The 25,047-nt window shown below is 44.4% G+C and overlaps 1 protein-coding gene across 2 annotated transcripts in view; it reads right to left on the bottom strand.

Moving 5' to 3' along the window:
* LOC146784022 (zona pellucida sperm-binding protein 3-like) overlaps positions 1-25,047 on the bottom strand; it is a 167,610-nt gene that overhangs the window by 47,273 nt on the left and 95,290 nt on the right. For both annotated transcript variants that reach the window (XM_085635833.1, XM_085635834.1), the window contains exon 4: positions 864-972. In XM_085635833.1, the coding sequence (XP_085491959.1) occupies positions 864-972 (109 nt within the window). The remainder of the gene's footprint in view (positions 1-863; positions 973-25,047) is intronic.

Here is a 25,047-nt window from a genome sequence, read left to right as displayed (position 1 = left end):
TTAAAGACCACTCAACTTTAAGTAGGACATTTCTTAAGGTAACATATTTTAAAGATTACAGAATAGAACACTATCCCACAGAAGGTAGATGAAGTAAAGTCTCATTGGAGCCTTCCCTTATTTGTTTATTTAAGGAGTTTTGTAGTGCATCCTTATTTTCATTATAGCCTGCATCTTCTGGATAACTAACTTGCGTTCGAATCAATGCCCGTCTTAAGCAGTAAACAAGAAGGTGTAAGTGAATGAATAATTCAGTTTTAGTTTAGAGTAGGCTTAAAGTTTTTCACACAGTAGTTACAAAGATATGTCAATAGTGTTTCTGTAGTTGCTGTGATTGTACTGAAGTCAAACGACTCCTATCAGCTGTTCAAAGAGGATGCTCACTCAAGCATGGAGTACTGATTGCAGGGGTTTGGTATGCATTTTATGTAATGGCTGCTGTAGACTCCTTTTTTTCCCAAAGTGGTGCACAGTAGAATAAAATGGATTATGTTAAGAAAAACCAACCCCCTGGACAGTAGCCCCCAAATTTACGAGATAAGGAGCATTTGTTTCCCAAAGATTTTAACAATGTGCGTTTTTTCACTTACTCTATGGAGCAAATAAATGAAAATATCCAAAACGGTTGTTAACTATTTTATTATTTTATTTGTGCCCCTCAAAGGAAAAACTGGTTAGTGATTAGGAAAACAGTCTAAGCCCTCAACTTGATGGAGATCAGAACCTTTTCCATCAGCAGGCACCATACACATACATATACGCAAATACCAGAAGGGTGTTTGAGCTTGCATTTCTGCACAATGCATCTATGGTTGATGTTCCTTGATCCACATTTCACTCCCTTAGAACATTCCCTACTTTACCTGCTCCTCTGCGCCTTCCCTCAGCATGAAAGCCTGGATGGTAAAAATGATAGAGTTGTTTGTCCGGTACCAAAATGATGAGTTTCCAAACTTTCCATCAACCAGACATCTGCAGAAGACAAAGTACAGAGTGAATTCAAGGATGACCATTAGTTGATAACAGCCACATCTTAGATGGCCTTCTATACCATGTAGGATGACCGTCCATAACAAAACACCACCCTTCCAAGGCGAAGACACTGCTATCTAAAGCTCAAGGAGCATGGCAGCTTGCAAAAGAGAGGCGACACACCCCGGAATAAGGCTCTTGTATAAAAACCCTTGGACTAAGGCATCGGAGCCATCAATATATTCCCCAATCAATGGCCATCAAAACACGCTACTAGACTTTTTCAGAGAAAAAAAATGGAATCCATATACTCGAAGCCTGGCCACATAATGTGCAAGATTCTTTCTAAGTCAAGAAATATCTCTGAAGGAAATCACATCAAAAACATGCCCACTATTGCATAAACAAGTTTGTTTTTTATGCATGTCTGAAATATTTTCACTTGAATGTGTATGTTTTTTTTGTGCCATTTTTGCAAATTTGTAATACTATTCTGGATGAGATCAAAATGGAAGAATTCTTCGGTCTAGGAGTGGTTTGTGAAGGGCAGTTCCACTTTCCACAAAGTCTGTATGACCCGAATGCTGGAGTCAATGTAGCTACACTGCCTATGGATGGCAAGACCGGCAAGGGAGGAGCTCGAGTACAGGCATTCCAGGTGCATCAGCAATGCTTCCAAATGTTTAGATGAACAGACTGAGTGCACAAAGATTGACCAATTGACTAAGAGGAACAGCCTTGACTAATTCACATCACACCTCGATGTAGGTTTCTCTGGGTGGCCTTTGCCTGGCGAGGGACCAAGGGTAACCAGATGTTGGAAAGAGGAGCACCAGACGTCCGTAAGTCACTGGCAAGCAGTCACTAATGGAGACCCTGACCGCAAATTCAGATGATGTTCTGGTCCCTTAGCTGTGGTAGAGCAGGATTCTAGTCTGACAGCAATAACAGAATGAAAGACATTTCGGGGTGAGCAAAGCTATGGGGAGCAGCTTGAGATTAGGCAGTAGCAAATCCCACAGGGGGAGGTATCGAGCATTTCTAACATGTCCAGATCTCTCACACAAAATGGAATTGAAATGAAGAGGAAACCTCAAAATAGTTTTTAGGTCGACAACCTCCTGTTGGAGGAACAGCTTCAGGATGATATCTGACCAGGTTTCCTGGTACAGAGCGAGTTTGCATTCCAAGGCGCCTTTTGGCAAGCAGATGTCAGAAACTTTGTGGCACATAGCCCCCCACCCCACAGCTTTGTACTGTTTTTTAAACCATCTTTGATGAGTTTGGCGTTTTTAATAAACATCAGTACATGCAGGTGTACAATCGTTAATAAGTAACTGTGCAAAGTATGGTGCAGTTCATTACTCTCGACATTACAAAAGAGGAAAAGAGAAAATAAGACCAACAACCGTGAGCCTGGACCCATGCTATGGGCTTAATGTGTGCATCATGGAAGTGTCTGTGGCTGGCGCATTGCGTCATGGATAGCGGTCTTAATCGGACTGATGCAAGGGGTTCAAAGACAAGTAATGGGATTTGCTAAAGGGGTGTGTAAGTGAAATGTAATATTGCTCACGTGTCCAGTCATAGTGGACGGGTATTACCAGTTGGGTAGCTTTGGAAGGTGTGAAGTGAGTAATTCCAGGCAGCTTTATGGCACACTTCCGTAGAGCCCGTATTGCCTCTTAGCGCAAGGATGTGGACTCCACCATGTCCCAGCGAACCACTGTGTTCTGCCACTGCGAGACCTGTGGCAGCGACAGGGCTTTCCATTTCATTGCGATTGTACACCTGGCTAGCAAGAAACCCAAGCTTGTGGGAAGCTTATGATACATGTTATTGTGCCAGGACCTACTTAGTAATTTCCTCCACACGCTTGTTGAGGTCTTTTGTCTTTTATGCTGGACTCTGTCCAATAAGCCTATGTTGATCTTCATGAGCCTATTTTGAGCGAATTAAGACACAGTTCAGCTGCCACTGAATCCACTCGGCCCCCAAGATGCAATCTTGTCTCAGCAATGGCTTTGAGGATCATGCCCAGCTGTGTTGCCATGGGGTCTGTCCCAGTTGGTGACTGTAGTAGGCGCCATAGGGTCACAGGGCACCTCCTCGGCACCAGAATGAGACTCTGCCATGGCCGATATGAAAGGGTTAGGGGCTTCCAGCTCTTTGTCGTTCCATCTGTGGTGTTCCCAGTGCTCCGTCGCAGTCTGCAGTGTGAGTGAACTCAGATCACAGGGCTTCCTTGGAGCTGTATCCCCTGCCGCCTATCTGAGACCTGCCATCCCCAAACTCAGTTTGAGGCCAGTCAAAGCCATGATCAGTCGTGTTACTTGCTGTGTTCTCAAGCATGAAACAGCGCCTGAGGCAAAGGGGATTGATTCAAGAAGTGAAGGTTCTAAGGAGCTGTGCCCTCATTTCTAGAACCGGAGGGTTGCCATCCCTGCCGACTGGGTCCAGACAACCATGGGTGGGCACTGCTATAGCCACTCAAGCATTTAGGCCCCTTGGGGCTCTATTACAGTACGTAGCCATCCCAGGCCCCAAACATGACCCGGTCTCCACCTCCCTCCTCCCCAACTCCTCACCGCAGGTAGCACCACAGACCAACCGCCTAATAGTATGAGCAGGGAGGGTGTCGATGTGCACCAAGTCCCTTTCTCGAGTCTCCTCACGCCTTGGCAGCCAAGGTCTTCATGTGCCAGACGGACTGCATTTGCGACAGTCGGTGCACCCTAGGCACATTGAGCGGGTCCTTTCGGGCTTCCTCGACCTAGTGCTGCTGCCTAATGGCAGTCCACATTCCCTGCTGGCCTGAAACTGCCTGGATGGTGGCAGACTACAGGCCCTTCTCCGGAGAGATGTCAGTCATCTTGCAGGGCAAGCCACACCCCTCGCACAGCTTTCCCATGCTGTGTGTGCAGCCTTCAGGGGCACAAGTGGCAGACGTGTGCATGAATTAAATCTGTGAGTCATTTGAAGGGGTATTTACTCTCCTGTGCCGATGGCTAAATGGAATGTTCAGAGAAGAAGCCCTCGACAGTGGAAAAAATCTATAGATGTCCCTCACAAACCCTCACCAAATATCTAACATTATTAATCTCTCTAGTACTCTTAACATTGGAGTAGAAGGTTTGTCTATGGTTATCTTATTAGGCAAATACAAGTAGAGGTATCGATTTTAACAGCTATTGTTAACCTTGGAGTTAGACTCAGAAGGCCACTGGAGCCTATGAAAGGGAGGTTCAGGATACACAGAGCATACACTTTACCCCACAAATTTGGTACGTTAGTGAAGTGTGCCCTTCTTGCTTATGACATATTAATGAACACAATTGCACGTGTTCCTGCATTGCAGGTTTGTCCCAGAGTCCTAGGGGAACACCATCAAGCAAAAATAAACCTGCCTCTGCAAACAAGGTTGGGCATCAAATCGGTGTGAAAACCACCTGGTCCCCTTCTTCAACTAAGGCACAGAGAATGTCCTATATTACAATAGAAAGAACGCCTTTTAGTGAAAGCATGCATCTCAAACTAGTCCGATTGCTAAATAAGAATTGGAAAATGCGTTTGTGAAGCCCTTAAAATCAAACATTAAAATACATAAAACCAATGTTGTTTATAGGTTGCTGTCTATGAATATGTAAGTAACATTTTTTGTATTCTGCAAACTAATGGCATTAGTGTGTTGGAAATACACCGAGCTTATATGGTTGATCAGTTTTATTTTTTTAGGTGAACTTCACTTCTGCTGTATCTTATGGCTACTGTACAAGCTTCAAGCAAATGTGTTGTTAAACAAGATTTTATTTCTCTTCCCCCAGTGAATCTCTTGCTATTGCAGGCCTGTGTTAACACTGGGAGATATATCATTATTAATAACTAGACCAGTGCAAAGCATCAGTGAGTGAAAAATCGCTAAAATGCCACCAAAATCTAATGCAGAAGACACTGCAGAAGTACAGTAATAATTGGTCCCTGGTCTCATTTGTAAACTCAAACTCTCGAAACATTTTGCCAACTTGTAACAGCCAAGATAGCCAAAGTGATGCAAACTTCACTTCTGCCACAATGGGGCAACCTTATCAATCTCTTACTCGCAAAGGGAGTGATTCCACTAAACGTTGGATATGGGTCCCCCCTTTTGACTAAACTGACTGCAGGTCTGCCCCGGGCCCACGCAGGGGGCCCTCCTAAGAGGGCGACCCCTTTAGTGCCACAGGATGGCACACGACGGGTCAGCCTCCCAGCGTTTGGGACCCTCGAGGGTCCCCTGTTCCCACGTCACTACCGGGCAGGAGGGGGTTGGGGGGAGAGGTACTTATACCTCTCCCGCCCACTGTTCGCCCTCTTTCTTCGTCTGCCTGGACGCCGTTGCGGTTTCTTTTCTTCTCTTCCTCCCCTCTCCCCCCCCCCCCCTTTTTGTTTTCTTTTCTTTGCAGGGCAATGGGCATCGGGACGCTGGGCACTCCACCGCGAAAATGGGTATGGGTCCCCCCTTTTGACTAAACTGACTGCTCAATAACTCGTGTCCTTTCTCAAGTCCACCGTTCTGTGCCAAGTTTCTTGAATCTGTGATAACAGCTGGCACCATTAAGTTGTCAATGACAATATTCATGACACATGGAGGCTTGTTTCAAAGATGGTTTTAGTACTGAAACAGCCTTTTTACAAATCACTGATGATGCTTTTTGCAGCTTGGACAATGAGGACTCGCTTGCTGATACTTCCTCACTTTTCAGCAGCATTCAATGCCATTAACCATGATACTCTCATTCTAACTCCTAATGATTATACGGGTACTGAAGGAAAGGTATTGAACTAGTTTAAAACCTATGGAGCCAACCAATCTCAACTGGACAAAATGAACATTTCTCTTTAGCCATGTTCTGGTCCCTCAAAAGAGCCTCCAAAGATCTATTTTAGTCATTACACTAATCAATCTCTACTTTGAACCTCTAGAGGGCATCATTAAGGAGTCTGCAAAAGACACACAATTGATGGACGGAATGCAGAACAAATCAAAACATTCACCCCCAGTCAAGAGATCTGGGTTAAATCCATCATTCTTTTGCTCACCATGCCACCCCAGTTTAGACCTGGCTATATGCAAATCAGTCTTGAGCCTGTGCCTCATGGGAACAGTCCAGCCTGAACTGCCAAGCCAGGTCCTCCCTGGACAGGAAACAAGCATCCTAGGATCGGTTTTGGGGTTTCACCCCTCTTCAGTCAGGATAGCTGGATTCCAGTGGCACAGTGAGCCCAGGACCCACGTCTGGGCATACCTGGTGCACTTAGGGCGAGAAAGCAAAAGACACACAATTGCATGGTGAGCAAAAAAACTATTGATTTAGGCCCAGATCTCTGTACTGGGGTGAATGTATGACATTGTTCTGCATAGTGTCCATCAACTGTTGTTTTTTCTTTTATTATTAAGGAGCCTGCCATATTTTATCACCTGTATGCGCACAATGCCCAATTTATTCTGAAGATTTCAAACAAACCTGCATGACTGCCCTCCACCTTAAATTCAAGCATAGCAAAGAGGTCTTCTTTATCAGCTAACCTCGTTCCTCATATTCTCCCCATTAAGATATGGCTTGATTCCACCAATATCTTTAATTTCACCAGGACCATTTCTGACACCTGTAAATCACTGCCATTCAATCTTGATTTACCACATTAACTTCCACCAAACAGATCAATAAAATGGCAAGATGTGCCAATCACTGACTAGGCCTCATTCAGGGAATCAAACCTTTTTTTGTTTTACTTGAAAAATAAATAGTCCACACACGGGTTCTGTCCAGATTAGACTACAGAACCACCCTCCTCTCTGCCATTCCATCTCACTCTTATCCAGGCATCCTTCCACGCGGTGGCACGTGCACGCTCAGAGACCAATCACTTTGATGACATGACAAATTTTACACTTAAATTGTCTTATTGAGGCAGGTCCACTAAGTTGGCGTGATCCGAGTGGAATAGTTTGCATACTAGCATGTATGTTCCTATTTGTGCAGGAAGCTGAAAATCTAAAGTGGGGGATCACTACAAATTTCAACTAATTTTATTGAGTTTTCTAACAGAACAAAGACACGCACAGTACACTACCGACGTGGAATACCTCACAGTAATCTTGTGGTATAAAATCCACATATTAGACAAAATCGTGGTCGAGGACTCAGGAATTTGAGATTATTGTGGGGTAGCACGTTAGCGCCCACATCCTGAGATAAACAAGAAGATCTCCCATGAGAGGTCGACTGATCTGGTATCCAAAGCAGAAATGCACAATACCAAAAGCAAGAGGAGGAAAAAAAACACAAAGAAAACCCCAATAAAACCAACAGAAAAAAGCAACAAACTAACAAGGATGCTCTATGGGGAAATGGGAAGGGAGAAAAGAGGAGAAAGAAGCAGAGAATATATTGCGCATTGTTGGCAGGCCCATCAAAACCGCTAGCCGGGCAGTACCAACAGTTTTCATCATCCACACTAAGCGCTGTGGACATGCTCTGCGACCCACATGACAAAGTATCACCTACGGTGGTTTGGATTTCTGCAAATATATATCAAAAGTGTCATACCAGTGTCTTGCACTGGATGCCGTGTATAGTCTCTTGTACATTATATTGCCTGCACTTCTAATGGAGTACAACATGTTCCACCACTTTTTGGAGACCACGGATGTTGATTTCCACTCCATTAAGATCATCTTGGCATTCATCGCTAGCCATAGGTCTAATAGGAGCAAGTCCTGCTCAGAGAGAGACAATGGGGATGTATATGCGGAGAAATGTAAGGCAACTGTCAAGAAGTCAATCTCGAAAAGTTTTTTAAAGATCGCTTGAATCATGTATTGCATTCTGCCCCACAGAGGTTGAATCATTTTACAAGTAAACATGCGATTCAGGGAGCCCGCACCCTCCCCTCACATCCAGCAAATGCCAGTCTTGGACAGGCCTAATTTAGAAAGCCTGGAAGGTGTCCTGTAGGTTTTATGTATAGACCAAATCCTGGATTACGCTAAGGCCGGGGTAATTGTTGCCACAAAAGGGGAGTGCCATATTTTTCTCCATGTTGCCTCTGTAACAGAGGTAATATGTGTAGATTGAATGATTGTGGAACATTTATTTTTTAGACCTCTCAGTAGGTCATTTTTGGTGGGCTCGAGCAATTATTAAATACATGACACAGAGTGTCCTGTTTTTCTAAAGTGACTAAGCAACCCAGGGAGGTCAGGGGTGTGGGTCAGTTTTCCAATGATACTCTTTAATTAAAAAAAATTGAAATCCATGTCAGTGAACTCATATTTTGTGCTCAGAACAAAGAAAGTTATGGGGTTCAAATGTTTTCCTATAACCCTTCAGTGTTTATGCCGCCGTTTGCCCATAACTGCCAGTATATCATTTTCCCATCCATCTTAATCTTATGGTTGTGTCATAAGGAGGCTTGCACAGAGTTGGGCATTCCCTTACCCAATAGTTTTTGTATCAGTAATGAGGCAGATATTGTATCTAAGATTATGGGTTTGGAGTGTTCAAATGGTAGTTTTGCAACATGATGGCTAGAGAGGGTGGAGCTAAGGGCCAAATGGTATATTAATCGGGTCTCAATCTGTAACCATGCTGTAGCACCTTCATCCTGTGTCCTGCACCACCTGGAGCCTTGTAAGGCCAAAAAAACCCTGGTGGTATCTCGGAGAATCGTTAAGGCCCCCGTTGGTCTTATTCATTTTCAGAATACTTTAGGAAATCCTTGCCCTCTTACCTTTCCATAGGAACTCCGACATGTGTTTGTCCACGGTTTTAAAGGAGGAGGATGAGCGAGAGGTTGGTAACATACTCAAAAGAAAGTTAACCTATGGGGCTGTCCTCAGTTTGGTCGTTTCCATCTGACCCAATCAAGCAATATGTTTGGGAGACCACGCATTCAATAAATCTTTAATTTTGGACAGCATTTTGTTTTCATTAATTTCCTGGGCGGTATTCAGATCTTTAACCAAATCAGATACTCGAGGACATCTGGTTGCCACCTCAAGCCTGAAGTGCCAATTACCGATGTAGTATAGTTGACATTCAGTGGGAAAACCTCTGTCTTGTTTCTGTTATGGGAGTATCCCGAGACCGAAGAGTATCTCTCTATCCTGTTCACGATTTGGCAAATGGCCTGATCAGCATCTTCAGTAAATAATAGATAATCATCAGCATAGGCAGCTACTCACTGCTTACCAGAACTGAAGGGGATACCCTTGATGTTACGATTGCATCGAAGTGTCGAAAGCAGCGGCTCTGGAGAGTGAGAGGGGCCAGCCCTGCTGAGTGCCCTGGGACACTGAAAAAGGCTGGGAGAGGTGGCCATTAACCCTAACTTTTGCTTTCTGATTTGAGTAAAGTGTCATAACCATGCAAATAAAATCCTCCCCAAAAGATAACATTTGGACAATGTTGCGTGTAGAAAGGTCCAAGAGATATTATCAAAGGGCTTTTCTGCATCGAAAGCCAGTGCGGCTGTTGGTACCCAATGCAGTTCGCCTTATCAAGTGCATGGCAGGATAGTCTAATGTTGCAGGTGGAGAGTCTACCTTTTAAGAAACCAGTCCGAGAGGGTGTGATAAATTTTAGTAGAACAGCCTAATCTGTGTGAGATGATTATGGCATTTACTTTGCAATCAAGGTTGATTAATGATATAGGTCTAAAGTTCCTAGCATCCTAGTGGTCCTTCATCTCCTTCGGGATGACCATTATTGTGGCCTCAGTTGCAGCGCCTTAAATGTGCCCAGAGTCAGGGTATTGGCGGAAGACCACCAATAAGGGATTAGTTACCAGCCCTGCAAACGTTTTATAGAATTTACTTGAGTATCTGTTGGGTCCTGGGCCCTCCCCGATCTAAGCCTGTGGATGGCCTCCAAAACCTCCTCACTCTCTATGGGAGCATTAAGAGAAAATCGTTCGTCTTGGGATGGGTATGGGAAAAACACACAAGTTTAAGTATTCAGTTCACATATTTAGGGGGAACTGGTTTGTTAGAGTTATGAAGGTTGAAGTAGAAGACTTGAAAAGCATCCAGATTGCCCTTGGTCGATGTGACAACATTCCTGGAGGCGTTCTTAATAGCAGATATAAGGGCCGTATTCTTAGTATATTTCAAGTAGTTTGCGTGCGTTTTTCCAGCTCTGTTTCTAGTAAACATATTCCCAGTTACAGAGATCTCTACCCACTCCTGGCCTCTTTTGCTCAGTATCCTGGTATACTCGTACTGTGAATTACGTAAGTTCATTAGGTATGTCGATCCACTAGAATGCCTGATTTTATCGCTTAATATCTTTATTTCAGATTTTAGGGTTGTTAATTATTTGGATAAGGATATATTTTTTGCTAGATATTAGGCTGATCAGTACCCCTCTCAGAGTAGCTTTTAGCTTGTCCCATCTAGTAATGCAAGAGATATCCTCATTAGCGTTTTCGCTCAGGAACGGGCCAATCGCTACAGCAATTTTTTCCTTAGTGGCATCATCTTCAAGATCGTTATTGAGGCGCCATTGTGTAGGGGGTGGGCTTAAGAGAGGGGGGAAATCGCTTGATTCAAGGTCAAGAGACACACACAAGCATGGTCCAAAATTACTATTGGTTCCATTTGGGGTTGAGGGACATAAAGAGTAGTTTACTGACTGTACATATTCAATCCTGGAGAAGGAATGGTGTTGGGGAGAGTAAAGTCTATAGTCGCTGCCTGAGTGATTGCATAACCTCCATACATCCACCAGATTGTTGTTCTCGTAGCATGATTTCATTTGGTTGTGTGTTCTGCTACTCAGGAATTTACAGGTCGATATTCTGTTTAGGGTCCAATCCATCGGTAGGTTGAAATCACCACCCAGAACCAATTCTAAGTTGTCTGGTAGTTCTGATTGTCGTTTGTCAAGATCTTTCCAGCTTTCCACCGAATTGTCATTTGGGCATAAATGATCACAATAAAGAATTGCCTGTCTTTTTTCCTGATCGGATTGTAAGCCATCTGCCTTGATAATGCGATTTAAGATTTCCTAGATATAGTTAGTACCCATTTTTCTTATGTATTGCTGGGGAAAGTACAGTCTCTGCTTTTCATGAGCAATAAAATGTAGCATCCCTAATGGATTCAAGGTGTGTTTCCTGTAATAATATAATAAACCCCTTTAGTCTATTACAATAATCTTTTTTACCTTTGACGGGGTGATTCAGGCCCTTAGTGTTTAGTGAAAGAATTTTAAATGGTGTGGTCATTATGTTGACTGTATAGCGGAGTTGATGTGAGGAGTAGAAAGAAACAGATCAGGTGGGTATGTGTACACTCTACGCAACATTCGTATCCTTTCATGTAAAAATGAGTGCGGATGCGTGCGAGTCTAGATGGGATCGAAAGATCGCGCAGGTAGACCATGTAAGTGAGCTACAGCTACGCGTCCGTGATTTTCAGAAAACGGCTCATTAGAAGCATACAGTGAAGCGGGCCAGCCATATTCATAAAGTTGGGGGTAAGGGAAGAAGAGGAGTGTGGGGGCAGAGAGCAAAAAGGGGGAAAACACCAGCATAGAAAGTTAACAAAGGAAAAAAACTGTCCTAAAACTGTATCCCTCCCACCACCCACCCAAGAACTGCAACAAAAACGCATTTCCTCACCCTTCTTCATATAGGGACAAGGTAGGCCACAAGTAAGCCAAGACCAGATACCATCAGTCCCATCGCGATACTGTAAGGCAGTACAACATGTGTATACCAGACATGCAAGCATAAAGCCTTTAAAGCACATAAATACCACATGTCCTAAGGAGCCAGCCCCTCCAATAACTATTTACAGGAAATTATATTCATATATCCCATCAGATATATTTATCATAATGGCGTGTAAGGTAGTATAGACCATCAGCATAATGGAACGGGGCTATTACAAAGTATGCAGTAGGCGACCAGAGATTCTGGCAAGACTCAACCAAATCTCAAACAAATATCAACCCAGTGTTAACTAAGTCCAACCTGTGTTTGTCAGTAGTAGGAACAAATGTAAAAACTTGTACAACAGGTATAAGTTGAAATAAAGGGTTCTTGAGTACATGTTATGGGCACTTAGCCAAAGTCTGCATCCAACATGTAGTAAAAGCTATTGCCAACCCAAATGTAGAAAGTAGAAGGGTCTTTCCAACATAATCAGGAGTGCATATCCTCAGGATATCATATCCCACAGGGTAGAAGCAGGTAGGAAACACTATAGTTCTGAGGGATCTGTGAAGATAGTTTTTCCTTTAAACTCAAAGCGGTACTTTGCTGGACCAGTAAAGGAGAAGGGAATGGAGAGGTCTCTCAGTGGTTGACGGAGTGCCAGGAAACCCCTTCTGGTAGATACTGTTTCCTTAGTGTAAACCTGTGCAATAGTTATCTTAGTACCATTCCACTGTGTGTGCTGGATTGTCCTCATGAGATTGCTTCAGTATGGTGGCAACGCATTGGTCTAAAGATCATTTTTCTTGGGGCGCTGAAGGGTTGGCATAGTTGGTCATTGGCTTGCCTGGTGGGATCCTGTGTGCTCTTTCCATTTGGAAGTCTTTTTCAAAAGTGAGCCCGAGTAAATATGATATCGAAGATTCTAGAAATTCAGCACAGGAATTTGCCTCACACTCTGCGTTCTCAGGAAGGCCACAAATGCACAACTTGCCTCTACGGGTATGATCCTCAAGCTCTGACAGTTCTCTCGCCATCACCCTCCGGAAGTTTGTTCAAAGGTAGGTTTGTCTCAAAGTACCAGTAGTGGTATCTGGGAATTATTGGGAACCTTCGAGACCCTTAAAAGCAGCAATTACCGTTACATATGAAATCTAGCCACTTACTGATGTTTTGAGAAAGCAGGCAGCAGTTCGTTAGTAGCACTGGGATGCCTCTGTGAATGGGCTGGTTGGCCAAGAATGTTTCCAGAGCGTCTAGATTGCTGCAAAATTCACCATGGGCCGAGGAGCAGAGCACAGCAAATATCATGGTAGCACGATTGGTACAGTTGACCATCTGCGCTGCTGTAAGGCACTCTGTGTTCTGGCAGCGTGGTCCTTCAAGCCCCCAGGGCCTCCCTAGTCGGTTGCACGAAAGAGTCGCTCTGCACATAATAAATAGCACCAGTGGTGTGGATGGCAGCTGCCCTCTTGGGTCTGCTGGACAGATGTAGGGGAGCAAAGAGAAACCAGCAGAAAGGTCAGCTCAGAAAAGAGCTGGTGTGCCGTGGGAGCGCCACTAGAACACCCATACTTTCAGATCCCAGAATCCTACTCCTTTATCCAGCTGGGCCATGATGGGCTCGTAATATAGAAGAGTTGAGCACAGACTCCACGAGTTAGGTGGGCAAAACGCAAGTGTGGAAGCCACACCAACCCTACCCCAACACAATGCTCCTTTTAACCACATTATTCAATTTAAAGACAACCACACACTAACACAGCTCTTCACAGTCTATGCAATGCGAGTTTAGAATTCTATCCCATCTGTCAATGTACTAAACCCACTCATAGACCATTCAAAATAGAACTTAAACAATTACTTCTTAAATCTCATCTCCAATTCTCCTCCAGCTAGTCCCACAGATAGTTTCCTCGAGCTACGAGTTTCCATTTCAGAACGGAGATGAACAGGTCAGCGCATCCATAAGCGGACTTAAGACAGCCTTAAAGGGGCTGGATATATGGAATTTTGGGGCAGCAGGCACAGTGGCTTATGCAATCATGCATTTTTTGCTCATTGTGCCGCTTATCCTCAAATTGTGGATATTCTGGATATTGAGCAGGGGATGTAGACAAGGAAGGAGAAGGTGTAATCTGGCATCATGATTAGTTTACAAGCCCTTATGCTGCTTTCCTCTTTTGGTCAGGCTTGGCTGTGGGCACACTGCTCAGAACAAATATGTACAAAGCATTTTTGCAGTTGGAAACGACCTGATAGGGCCATTTCTGACAACAAGAATGCTTTTACAAATGTACACAAATTGCAATTTGGTAAAATGTTACCCAATTGCAATTTGGGTTTGAAATTCGGTATTTGGAAGGGGCGTGTTAAGGGCATCCCATCCACATTCCGAATATGAATGGGATGTGTGAATGATTTGTGATCATATTATGGCTGCAAAACATTCATATTTTACTGACTCTTTCTTTCTTTAAAATCTTTATTATATTGGATTGGATTGGATGTGCATTTGTAGAGCGCGAATTGCTGCCCAGAGGCGTCCAAGCGCTGGGAACACCATGGATCCGCACAGTGGCCCAGGAGGGGAGATAATGGGGGTTAATTAGACTGGATGAAATAAAAAGGTTTTCAGCTGTTTGCGGAAGGCCGTGAGATTGGGGTTGGCTCTGAGATGCAACGGGAGGGCGTTCAAGGCCTTGGCAGCATTATAAGAAAATGTCCTACCTCCGGATCTGGATCTTTTAAATCTGGGAGCCATTGCAAGGAAAGTATGACTAGAGCGTAGGCTTCTGTTGGGCATGTAGTGGGTAATTAGGTCCCGCGTAATCCTGGGGCCAGTGTTCCAGAAGGCCTGGTGTGCTATGCACATAGCTTTAAACATAACTCTCTGGCGCACCGGTAGCCAGTGAAGGGTTACCAGTCCGGCCCTCACTGACTGTCTGCGGGGAAGGTCGAGTAAAATGCGTGCTGCGCAGTTCTGGACTGTCTGAAGCCTTCTCAGAGTGGATTCAGGAGCACCAAGATAGAGTGTGTTATTAAAATCAAGGCGTGACTGAATTAGACCATGTACGGCTGCTTGTTTGGTTTCCAGGGGGAGGAGAGGGAGAATTTTCTTTAGCATCCTCATGATGCCAAAGCATGTGGCTGAGAGTTTTGTGGCTTGTACATTAAAGGACAGAGATCTGTCCAGCCAAACTCCGAGACTCTTGATACTGTTTTTGGGAGTGGGGGGGGGGGAACCCAAACTAGGCGGCAACAGGGAAGCGGGGAGGCTGAGATCCGGAGGGCCTAAGAGCATAAGCTCAGTTTTGTCCCCATTCAATTTTAAGGACGATAGGGACATCCAGGTCTTCACTTCCTCCAGGCACTCACTGAGCCCGCCCCGAGCAGGTGGATTGGCTTCCTGCGTCAGGGAGACCACCAGCTGCGTGTCGTCCGCATAGGAGATGATCTTAATCCCAAATGGGCGGACGACATCAGCCAGTGGCCTCATGTACAGGTTAAAAAGTGCAGGGCTTAGAGAAGAGCCCTGGGGGACTCCGCAATTCAAAGGTCTGCTGGTGGACACAGACTCGCCTTCGAACACACGGAAGGATCTGTCCTCTAAGAAGGACTGGAACCAAGACCAGGCTTTATCCTTAATCCCGGCCTGGGACATGCGGTACAGCAGAGTGTCATGGCTGACCGTGTCAAAGGCCGCGCTGAGATCAAGGAGGATCACTGCCACTGATCCTCCTTGATCCAGGATTTTTCTGGCTTCCCGTTAACCATGAGGAGGGCGGTCTCGGTCCCATGTTTTGGTCTAAAGCCCGTCTGGGTGGGGTCCAGTAGGTGGTGATCTTCCAGGAAGTTTATTAGTTGCTGATTTATATATTTCTCCAGGATCTTGCTTGCCCATGGGAGCAGGGATATGGGGCGGTAGTTGCTCAGGTTGGTAGAGTCCAAATTAGGCTTTTTCAATAAGGCTCTGACCATAGCCTGCTTCCATATGGTCGGGACCGTGCCAGAAGAGATGGAGGCATTTAAAACCTCCCTAATAATAGGCAGAGTGGTCTGCGAGGCTGCCATTATTATGTCTGGTGGGGCAGGGTCATCAGGGGATCCGGATTTTACTTTCCGTGCTAAGGGTTCAAGAGTAGCGAGATCCAAAGGGAGGAAGTGAGTCAGCGTGGGTAGATGTTGACTGGAGGGGGGGGCCGCGGGATGGAGAGGGGGGGCTGAGGGAGTAGGGTTTTTCGGGGGAAAGGCAGAGTAGATAGAGCTTATTTTCTGATGAAAAAATTCGGCGACATTATTGCAGTGGGTGGTGGACTTGTCCGCCTGCAGGCTAGGGGGCTGTTTAGTTAGTTTTTTAATAATTTGGAAAATTTCCTTGGGTTTGGATTTAGCAAGCAAAATTTTCTCAGAGAAGTACGAGGCCTGAGCCGCTTTTATCAGCGTTTTATATTCACTGATGGCTTCTCGATAAAGGGTTTTATTGTCTATAGAGTAATCAGATCGCCAACGTCTTTCCGATTTCCTGCAAAGTCGTTTCTTGTCTCTAAGAGTCTCCGTATACCACGGGGCAGTTTCGTGGGAACGTTTGAGCGGTATTTTCTTTTTGGGGAGAACAACGTCAAGAGATTGAGTGATCCAGTTGACATATTCCTGGTTAGCTAGGCCGGGGTTGTCATTAATCATAGGTGGATTCTCAGCAAGTTTGCTAGTCCAATTATCAACTGCTAGGTGGGACCAGGCTCTCGTGAGTCTCGTGGTAGGTGTTGGTTCAGGGGTTTTAAACGCAGTCCAGTTGATGGGGATCAAGAAATGATCCGTCCAGGGCAGGGGAATAGGTGGACTGGTTAGAAGACCAGGGCAGTTGCTGAAAACCGGGTCCAGCAAATGGCACTTCACGTGGGTGGGAGAAGTGAACCGTTGGGAAAGTTGCAGAGCTGCTAGATCCTCTGCTAAGGTCACGGCTATGTGGTCTGAAGATGACTCGAAATGAAAATTAAAGTCACCTAGCAGGATGAAGTTGGATGTGGTATTGAGACGTTCAGCCACGCTTGAAGGTAGACCGACGTGGAACTGCTTCGGGGGGCCGGGAGGGCGATAGATAAGAGTGCCAGAAAGGCAACTCTTAGGTGATAATTCAATGTTAAAAGTAAGGCTTTCACAGTCCGTGATGGTTTCGGAAACCACTCGGCAGTGAAGTTGTTCTTTATGAATTATCGCAAAGTCTCCTCCTCTCCTTTAGGCTGGTCTTGGCGGGAGATTTAGAAGCCTGGTGTGAAGGCTTCTATGACCGCTGGATCGGCGTCGGGGGATAACCAGGTTTCTGTTAGGAACAGTATGTCTGGTGTGTGTTCCTCTATTAAAAGCTCAATTTCAACCGTATGTTTGGGTAGAGAGCGGCAGTTCAGTAAGAACATGCGGAAGTCGTGTAGCGGTTCAATAATTATTTTGGGTTTGAGGGAGTTATGGCATTTGGGACAGGTAGGCGGCAGAGTGTCAGCTTGATAGCTGTGTCGACTACAGTTGCTGGTGGGTGTCCTGAGACTATGGAGGGTTTCAGCACTGTAGTGTATAGGGTCTGAGGACTGGGATGCAGGGGGCTGGCCCTAGGCCCTGACTCGGCGCGGACGAGCGCAGACGAGCTTGCCTTATGCGCGCCTTAGGCGCGCATTCGTCGCGCCCGCTGCGCTCGTCCGCTGCGCTTCCGGTGCATGCACATTGTTATAAGGCAGGGAGTGGTCATAAAAGCACTGAATCAATACACAAACAATTCATAAACATTACATTCAAATAGTATGCATCACCAAAAAAAACTTCCAGATCATAAAAAAATCTTTAGTTGTTATGAAGCCCAGGGCCTCGTTATTACAGAATTACGCAGTCGCAGAGATTAGCCAATTATATTCACAGGCTCCCCTGGGACTTTCTCTTTCTCACGCATGCCCATAAAAAAGTGGCTACAGAGAAACAAACCAATAGATCTGGGAGGGATTTAAAAAAAATACAGTACCACCCTGCATTGTCTAAAATTGTTACGTCTTGAAATTGGAAGAATAAAAACTTCTCTTTCTGTCTGGTTAAATTTGCGGAACAGTACAAGGTGAAGATCTGTTTGGGGCGAATGGTTGTCACATGGACATGGGATCAAATCCACGTGTTTAAACTGCTTCGCCGGGAACCCTATCAACAAGGGAAAGAGGTTCATACGAAAGCGAAGGAGGATGAATCTGTGTTGACTGGACACAATACTAGATAGATAAAAGAAACATCCTTCTCTTTTCGGTGTGAGGTCATATACAGTTAACCATTTTTGATGGCGATTCTAATTTCTACGGGTAAAATTCGCCCTCTGTGTAAAAGCCTTGATCATTTTTTTTTTTTTTTTTTTAGACACCAATTTACAGGATGCAGGATTCTTGAATAATTCGCCCATTCCGATTTCACTAAGCGGTGTCTCTACGTAACTGAGCCAACCGATCTTATTGTGGTGCTCCATTTTCAGACAGCCCTCAATTATATGCTGCGTTAGATTGACAGTAGTTCTACGCCAAATTGAGACTCAAAGCAAAATTGGGGCCAATCTAATTGAGTCCGTCATATATGGCAACCCAAGTTCGCTATGTAGGAGGAAATTGGAGAAAGACTGCGGTAGAGACACCCAGTTTTTAAAGAAGCTATTTTCTAACATCTGTAATTTCTTAATCTTGGCCATCCCCCAGACTCCCACCCCATAGGTTGCTGCCATCTTAGCTTTTGCAGCATATATGTTTTTAATAGGGTCCATGAGGGCTTGAGCCCAGCTTTTTAGCAAAGCCTTTAATAGCTTGTAGACTTCTTTCCATACCACCTAGAGCTCTGGCAATAACCAGGTTTTCCCAAGAGATTTTTATCAAATAATAAACCCGGGTATGGAAAGGATTCCACTATCTCAATTTTCTATGGGCCCAGGTGACAACTAGGGGGTTTCGAGCCTCCAGGGGCGCCCGCTATAATGATGAACGATTTTGACTCATTCACCCTTAGGTTTAGTGAGGCCTTGAATAAGGCGTATGATGTTATCAAGCCTTGCAGGGCTACCCCAGTCCTGGCAATGAACACAGCATCATCGGCTTATGCCAATACTGGAAGGGGTGTGCTGTCGAAAATTGGCACGTCCCGAGTGCAGTCAGACAGACCAGCCCCAACCCCATTTGTATAAATGGAAAAAAGAAAAGGAGCAAGCATGCAGCCCTGTCTGACGCCTCTCTCGATCTTAAAGGGCATATGCATTCCCCATTTGGGCCAAATCTAACACAGGCGGTGGCATTGGCATATAACTGCTGGATGAAAAGTAATATTGGTGGATCAATCCCCCATCTCTTCCATCATGGTCCACAGACTATGATGGGATACACAGTAAAAGGCCGCTGTGAGGTCCATAAAGGCCATGTAGATCGTCCCGCCTTTGCCTTTGGTGTTTTTATCTATGCACAATGGAAACCATATTGGGGCTTACATCAAGAGGTTATGTTCCTGGGCCCAGTCCTCCAGTCTAGTTAGTAGGATCCAACCCATGTGTTTGGCCGTGGTATCCAGTAGGGAGATGGGTCTGTAGTTCTTTGGGCTACTTCTGTCCCCTTTCTTATAGATCGGGACTATTATGCTGTTCTTCCAGGAGGGTAGGGGTCCCTCACTCATTAAGCTATTGAATACAGCAGCTGGTACGGGGGCCCACAGCTCATAATTATCTTGAAAGAGGTCAATTGGCACCCCATCTGGCCCAAATGCCCTCCCTGGGATGCAATTATCTAACCCTTTTCTAACCTCCTCCAATGTAAATTTCAGGGTATCTTGCTGCTGGAGGATGGTAATAGGTGGCGGGGAGGTGGTGGAGGTTTCACAACCAAATATACCTTCAAAATATCTTATCCAGTCATCCTCACTTACATGAACGTCCAGGGACGGGTCTTTAAAGTAGGGGGCATTAATTACTTTCCAGAAGTCGCTGCTGCTACCTGAATGTGCAGCTTGCTGGAGACCGTCCCAGGCTTTTTCCCTGAATTCCTTCTTGCTTTCCCTTCTGGTGAACTTGTACTCTCTACGTAACCTGCTTATCTTGAAGGGGTCTCTCGGCGCGGATTTTAGGGCAAGAGCACTTCTGGCTTGCGAGCAAGGTGTATTGAACCAGCCTCCAGCCCCTTTACCCTTAGCATGCATGGGGCGGGTGAGTGCATCTTTTAATTTCCCCAGCAGGTCCCCAAACTGCAATGCCAATAGAGCCGGAGCAGACTCCGCCGATAGGCATAGTAAGATATTATCCCTTACTTCTGCTAAAAGGGCTTGTACCTGGTTGTGTTGAACCACCTGAACCCACTTAATTTGGTAACCATTTTCCTTATTGGGGAGATGTTTCCAACTATCTGTTGGTGTTTGTTCTGCTTCTAGGGGATGTTTAGGTGACAGACCACTTGAAGGAGGTGGTAACCATTCGCAAATAGAAAAGGGTCTCCCTTCCCCTTTCCCACTTGCCTGCTCTTCAAAAATGAAACTTCAAAGTTTTCTATTTTCTTTTTAAACATATCCTGCTTTCCTTTAAGGCATTAAAAAGTTTTAAAAAACAAAAAATGCTTTATTAAAAAGCAATCACAGACATGGTGGTCTGCCGACCCCAGCAGGCCACCATCCCAGTGATGGCTGCTCTTCCCAATGGGTCACAAACTGCAACCTACCTCATTAACTGCATGAGGTAGATCGATTTGCGACCCACTAGGAATCGCTAAATGAAACTCAGTTTCATATATTAAGGATAGAGATTTCCTAATTGCAATTCGCAGAGAATCGCAATTAGGAAATCATTTCCATAAAATCTGTACATATGGTCCTACATGTTTAGTAGATCAAAATTAATTATTCATTGTCCCTCCCATCCTTGATGACCCAGTTTCTTCTTCTCCCTCCCACTCATCCAAGCACAGCTAAAATTGTAAATCACATGTTTATACTTCCATAATGATGGCTGATGGGTAAGCCTCTTCCCACTTGCGCCTCCACTGTTTCTCCTACACTGTGCAGGACCCCTCTCCGGACTGTGCCTATGTGCATTAGACACTTGCTTGGAAATTATTCTTAAAGCAAGGTTGGGAAGTAGTTCTGGTAAGCAGGGTTTGTGCTTGTTGGAATGACTTTCACGGAACATTGCTGTAGTAATGGAGTTCCCCAGGTTGCAGTTTAGAAGTGGAGTCAAGCTTATGCCACGACTGGCAACCGCAGACAAGGCGGTAGAAGAAGGGTAAAGCTAAGGACGTGGAACACACTTCAAACTGGTCATCGATCAGATCAACCACTCAATATTCCTTACCCTGCTTGATCAGTAGCTACCACCATTCTGTGGGACATTACCTATGAGAACATCTCCTATGTAAGCAGGTAACATATCCCACGAAGTCCTATCACCTGGACCTTAAACATGTCTCATTACCAATAATAATTCTGAAAGTAGACCCTTTAGTTGAGTGGAACTTCTGGGGCGCTATTGTTTTTCCAATCAACTTTATGGCTAAATCACCTGCTCCTTCCACCAACACAACTGTAATTTGAGCTGGTCTCCTGGCTTCGAGTTCGCCCAACCCATCAGGTGTCTCCTCTCCACAGTGGGAAGATGCAGTTACATTTCTTTGCTTCATATTAACCCCCTGACTTCTGCGGTTCCTGTGAACTCCTGTGCCACAACTTTTCTCTTAAGCGTATACATACATTTAAGGGTCTTGTGTCCATGACCTGCATGTTACTTAAAAAGGTGCAGTTAGAACTCTTTTTGTGAAAAAAATAATAATAATTATATATATATATATATATATATATATATATATATATATATATATATATATATATATATATATATATATTCCCAACAAAAATGCCCATGCATTCGGACACGCACTCCTCCAGCTGGTGATTTCCAACAAAATCATTTTATTCAAAAGGAACAGGCATCCTTACTCTGATCACTCTGTCCTGCTGCCTGACGCGTTTCAGAGCTTACGAGCTCTTTCTTCAGAGGCAGTTCGAAAGTGCACATTTTACTCTCCCACAGCTCCCTGCATTTTATTTAGCTTAATGAGCCTCCGGTGTGCTCTTCTTAATGAAATATTTTACGATGCATGCCGGGGTCCATGACTCTGAGGCCCACTGGAGGGCTTTTTTGGGGTCCTGGCAAAGGTTCTTAATTGCACAGATCCACTGGAGGATGTAAATAACTCTGAATGCAAACTACAAGTTCCGGCATGCATCGTAAAATATTTCATTAGGAAGAGCACACCGGAGGCTCATTAAGCTAAATAAAATGGAGGGAGCTGTGGGAGAGTAAAATGTGCACTTTCGAACTGCCTCTGAAGAAAGAGCTCGTAAGCTCTGAAACGCGTCAGGCAGCAGGACAGAGTGATCAGAGTAAGGATGCCTGTTCCTTTTGAATAAAATGATTTTGTTGGAAATCACCAGCTGGAGGAGTGCGTGTCCGAATGCATGGGCATTTTTGTTGGGAATATATATATATATATATATATATATATATATATATATATATATATATATATATTACCTACTGGCGGTCGCCAGTAGGTAGTTATAGTTAGGACCACGTTTCCATAGGAAATCCGCAACATTCTATTTTGAATAACTTTGGCGCCGGTTGACGAATCCTCGCGAATTTTTCAAAATAGGTGGGGCGCTACGCTCCGCTCCTACCCTGAAAGTCTCAGGGGGATTCGTCAAGCGGGGGCTGAGATAAAAGGGGGGTCCCAAAATGCGTTTTCCCATGCATTTTTCCATAGGACCTTTAGACACAGCTACAGCCCGAACGGCTGAACAGAATTACTTGAAATTTGGCAGAGAGGTAGTCCTCAGGTCAAGGAAGTGCCTTTTGTAGGTTTGGTGTAAATCTGTTCAGTAGATTCTGAGAAAATAGCCTTTAAATCAATATATATATCTGAGCCAGCTTACGGTGCGCTTACGGTACGCTTACCGTACGCGTACGGTGGCGTCCGCGAGCGCGATTCTGATTGGCCCTTAGATCTTAGTAAACATTCGAATCGGTCGAAACCAGGAAGCGGCGGCCGCCATTTTCTCTCTCGCACTCTGAGGGGGGAGCTGATAAACAAATGCCAAAAACATATAAAGGGGCTGTTTAGACAGCGCCCATGCACATAACCATGTTAGTTGAGTCTTCAAAGATCCCCCAAGGCAAAAAACGGTAATTTTTTATTTTTCGAAAATTTCGCCGATTACGCTTACCGTACGCTTACCGTACGCGTACGGTAAAAAATTATTTTAAAAAAAAAAACCCACTCTCTCCACCCCGTGTGCAAATGGTGGCCGAAGTCCACCATTTGTGCATGGCATATAAGAGCACAGCATTTCCCCAAAAAATTTAAACAGATTACCTATCACAAGGAAGCGCATAATATGTCCTCCATGTGCGCACGGTGCGCGAAGCGCATCGTGCGTACATGGCCCATCTAGCGTAACGTGGGCACGCGGTGCGCGTAGCGCACCGCGTGCCCACCGTGCGTGCACGGCACTAACTGCGTAAAGTGGGCGCGCGGTGCGCGAAGCGCACCGCGTGCTCACTGTGCGCGCACGGTGCGCGAAGCGCACCGTGCACGCACGGAACGAACTGCGTTAAGTGGGCGCGCACGCCACGAATGGCGTAAAGTAACTTAGCATTTAAAAAACCGTACAAATTCACTGAAAAAACCATAGGTTTCACACACGTTATAGTTAGGAATTAGCATTTAAAAAACCTTGCAAATTCACTGAAAAAACCATAGGTTTCACACATGTTATAGTTAGCGGAAATTTTACTGATAAAAAACCAATGAAATTCCCCCGTTATAGTTAGTGCAGGAAACTATAACTAACGCGACCGCAATCTTCTGCTGATGACATATGTGTCTTTATAAAAAAAAAATATTTATAATATATGTATAGCTAAAAATTTATGGAAGAAGACATGGGCAAATAAGTGTCTAAATACAGTATTAGCATCAGCAGAGGATTGCGGTCACGTGAGTTATAGTTTCCTGCACTAACTATAACGGGGGAATTTCATTGGTTTTTTATCAGTAAAATTTCCGCTAACTATAACGTGTGAACCCTATGGTTTTTTCAGTGAATATATATATACATATACATCTCAATAGGACATTCAGGGTGTTAATTAGGGCACTTAGGTGAATGACTGGATGGGGGATTGTGACGGGTGTGAAAAATACAGAGCATTTACCTATGGATCTTAGTCTAGGCCAGGGGTATCCAGTGAAGGTCCAGAGAAATCAGATTCATGCCAAAGATTCAGGATAACCACTGAGCATATAACAAAGTAATTTATATTTATGCATATTCACTCTGTACAGGTGTCCTTATAACGTGGCATGGATCTGGCCTAAACTGAACTACATTGGATACTCATGGTCACATAATTTGAAGTCCAATATGTCAGGGTTCTATATGTTTGTATGTGCATACACCAGATATCATGTAATAGTTCAGAAAATAGATTTATAGATCAACATGGCACTGCACAACGCAACCCAAGGGATCAGAAATCAAACTGATCCAAGATTGGCATCCGTATTAACAGTTTCTTATAGAGTTCATTGGAATAACATACACTATAGATTTGACATAGGACTAAGGTCAGTATGTCTCTATCGAGTATATTAAACTTAATTACTTGTGTGCCAGCTAACTCAGAGGTCACTAAAAACTTCTCGAAGATACAAGAAGGGATTAGTCTCTGACAACCGCATAAACATGACAACTTTGTTTCCCTTTAGAATCGTAACAGTCTCAGAATCGTAACAGTTTCACTCAGTTAATCGTGCATGCTTTGTTTCTTCAGAGTTTGCACAGAAATATAGAGACGGGCGTTTCAATAAAAGGGTTTATTGAACAGTCTTGTTTCTCATACAAAAGATATGAATTGCTACAATCTTAAGACAGACTGCAAAGTACAATATGTACGGGGTTAGCAGTAAGATAAAATAATACTGCAATAGCATGGTTTGTAGCCATGACATATATTAATCAAAATACATACATAAATAATATAAGCTAAAATGTGATACTCACCTGATGCTTCTAAATTGTTCTACCCCAGTGTACCTAACCTAAGTGCAGTAAGAGGTGTGAAGTAGGTGCCATTTCTAAAGTATAGCTAGCTATATTTTAGTTTAGCCAAGAGTTGCCAGAAGTTTCTCTAAGTTCTAGTCAGCTCCATACCTTAGAATGAGAAAGGATGGAATCTCTTTTCTGGACTCGATAGTCTAACCCCCCGCAAGGGAAGCCAGAGAGCACTGGAGCTGGATTCTCTGCAAGGAGGATGGTAGCGTCAGGTCA

The sequence above is a fragment of the Triturus cristatus genome, chromosome 11, assembly GCF_964204655.1.
Source record: "Triturus cristatus chromosome 11, aTriCri1.1, whole genome shotgun sequence".
Taxonomy (NCBI): Eukaryota; Metazoa; Chordata; class Amphibia; order Caudata; family Salamandridae; genus Triturus; species Triturus cristatus.
The sequence above is the reverse complement of the archived record's forward strand: the minus strand, read 5'-3'. Positions and strand labels throughout refer to the sequence as shown.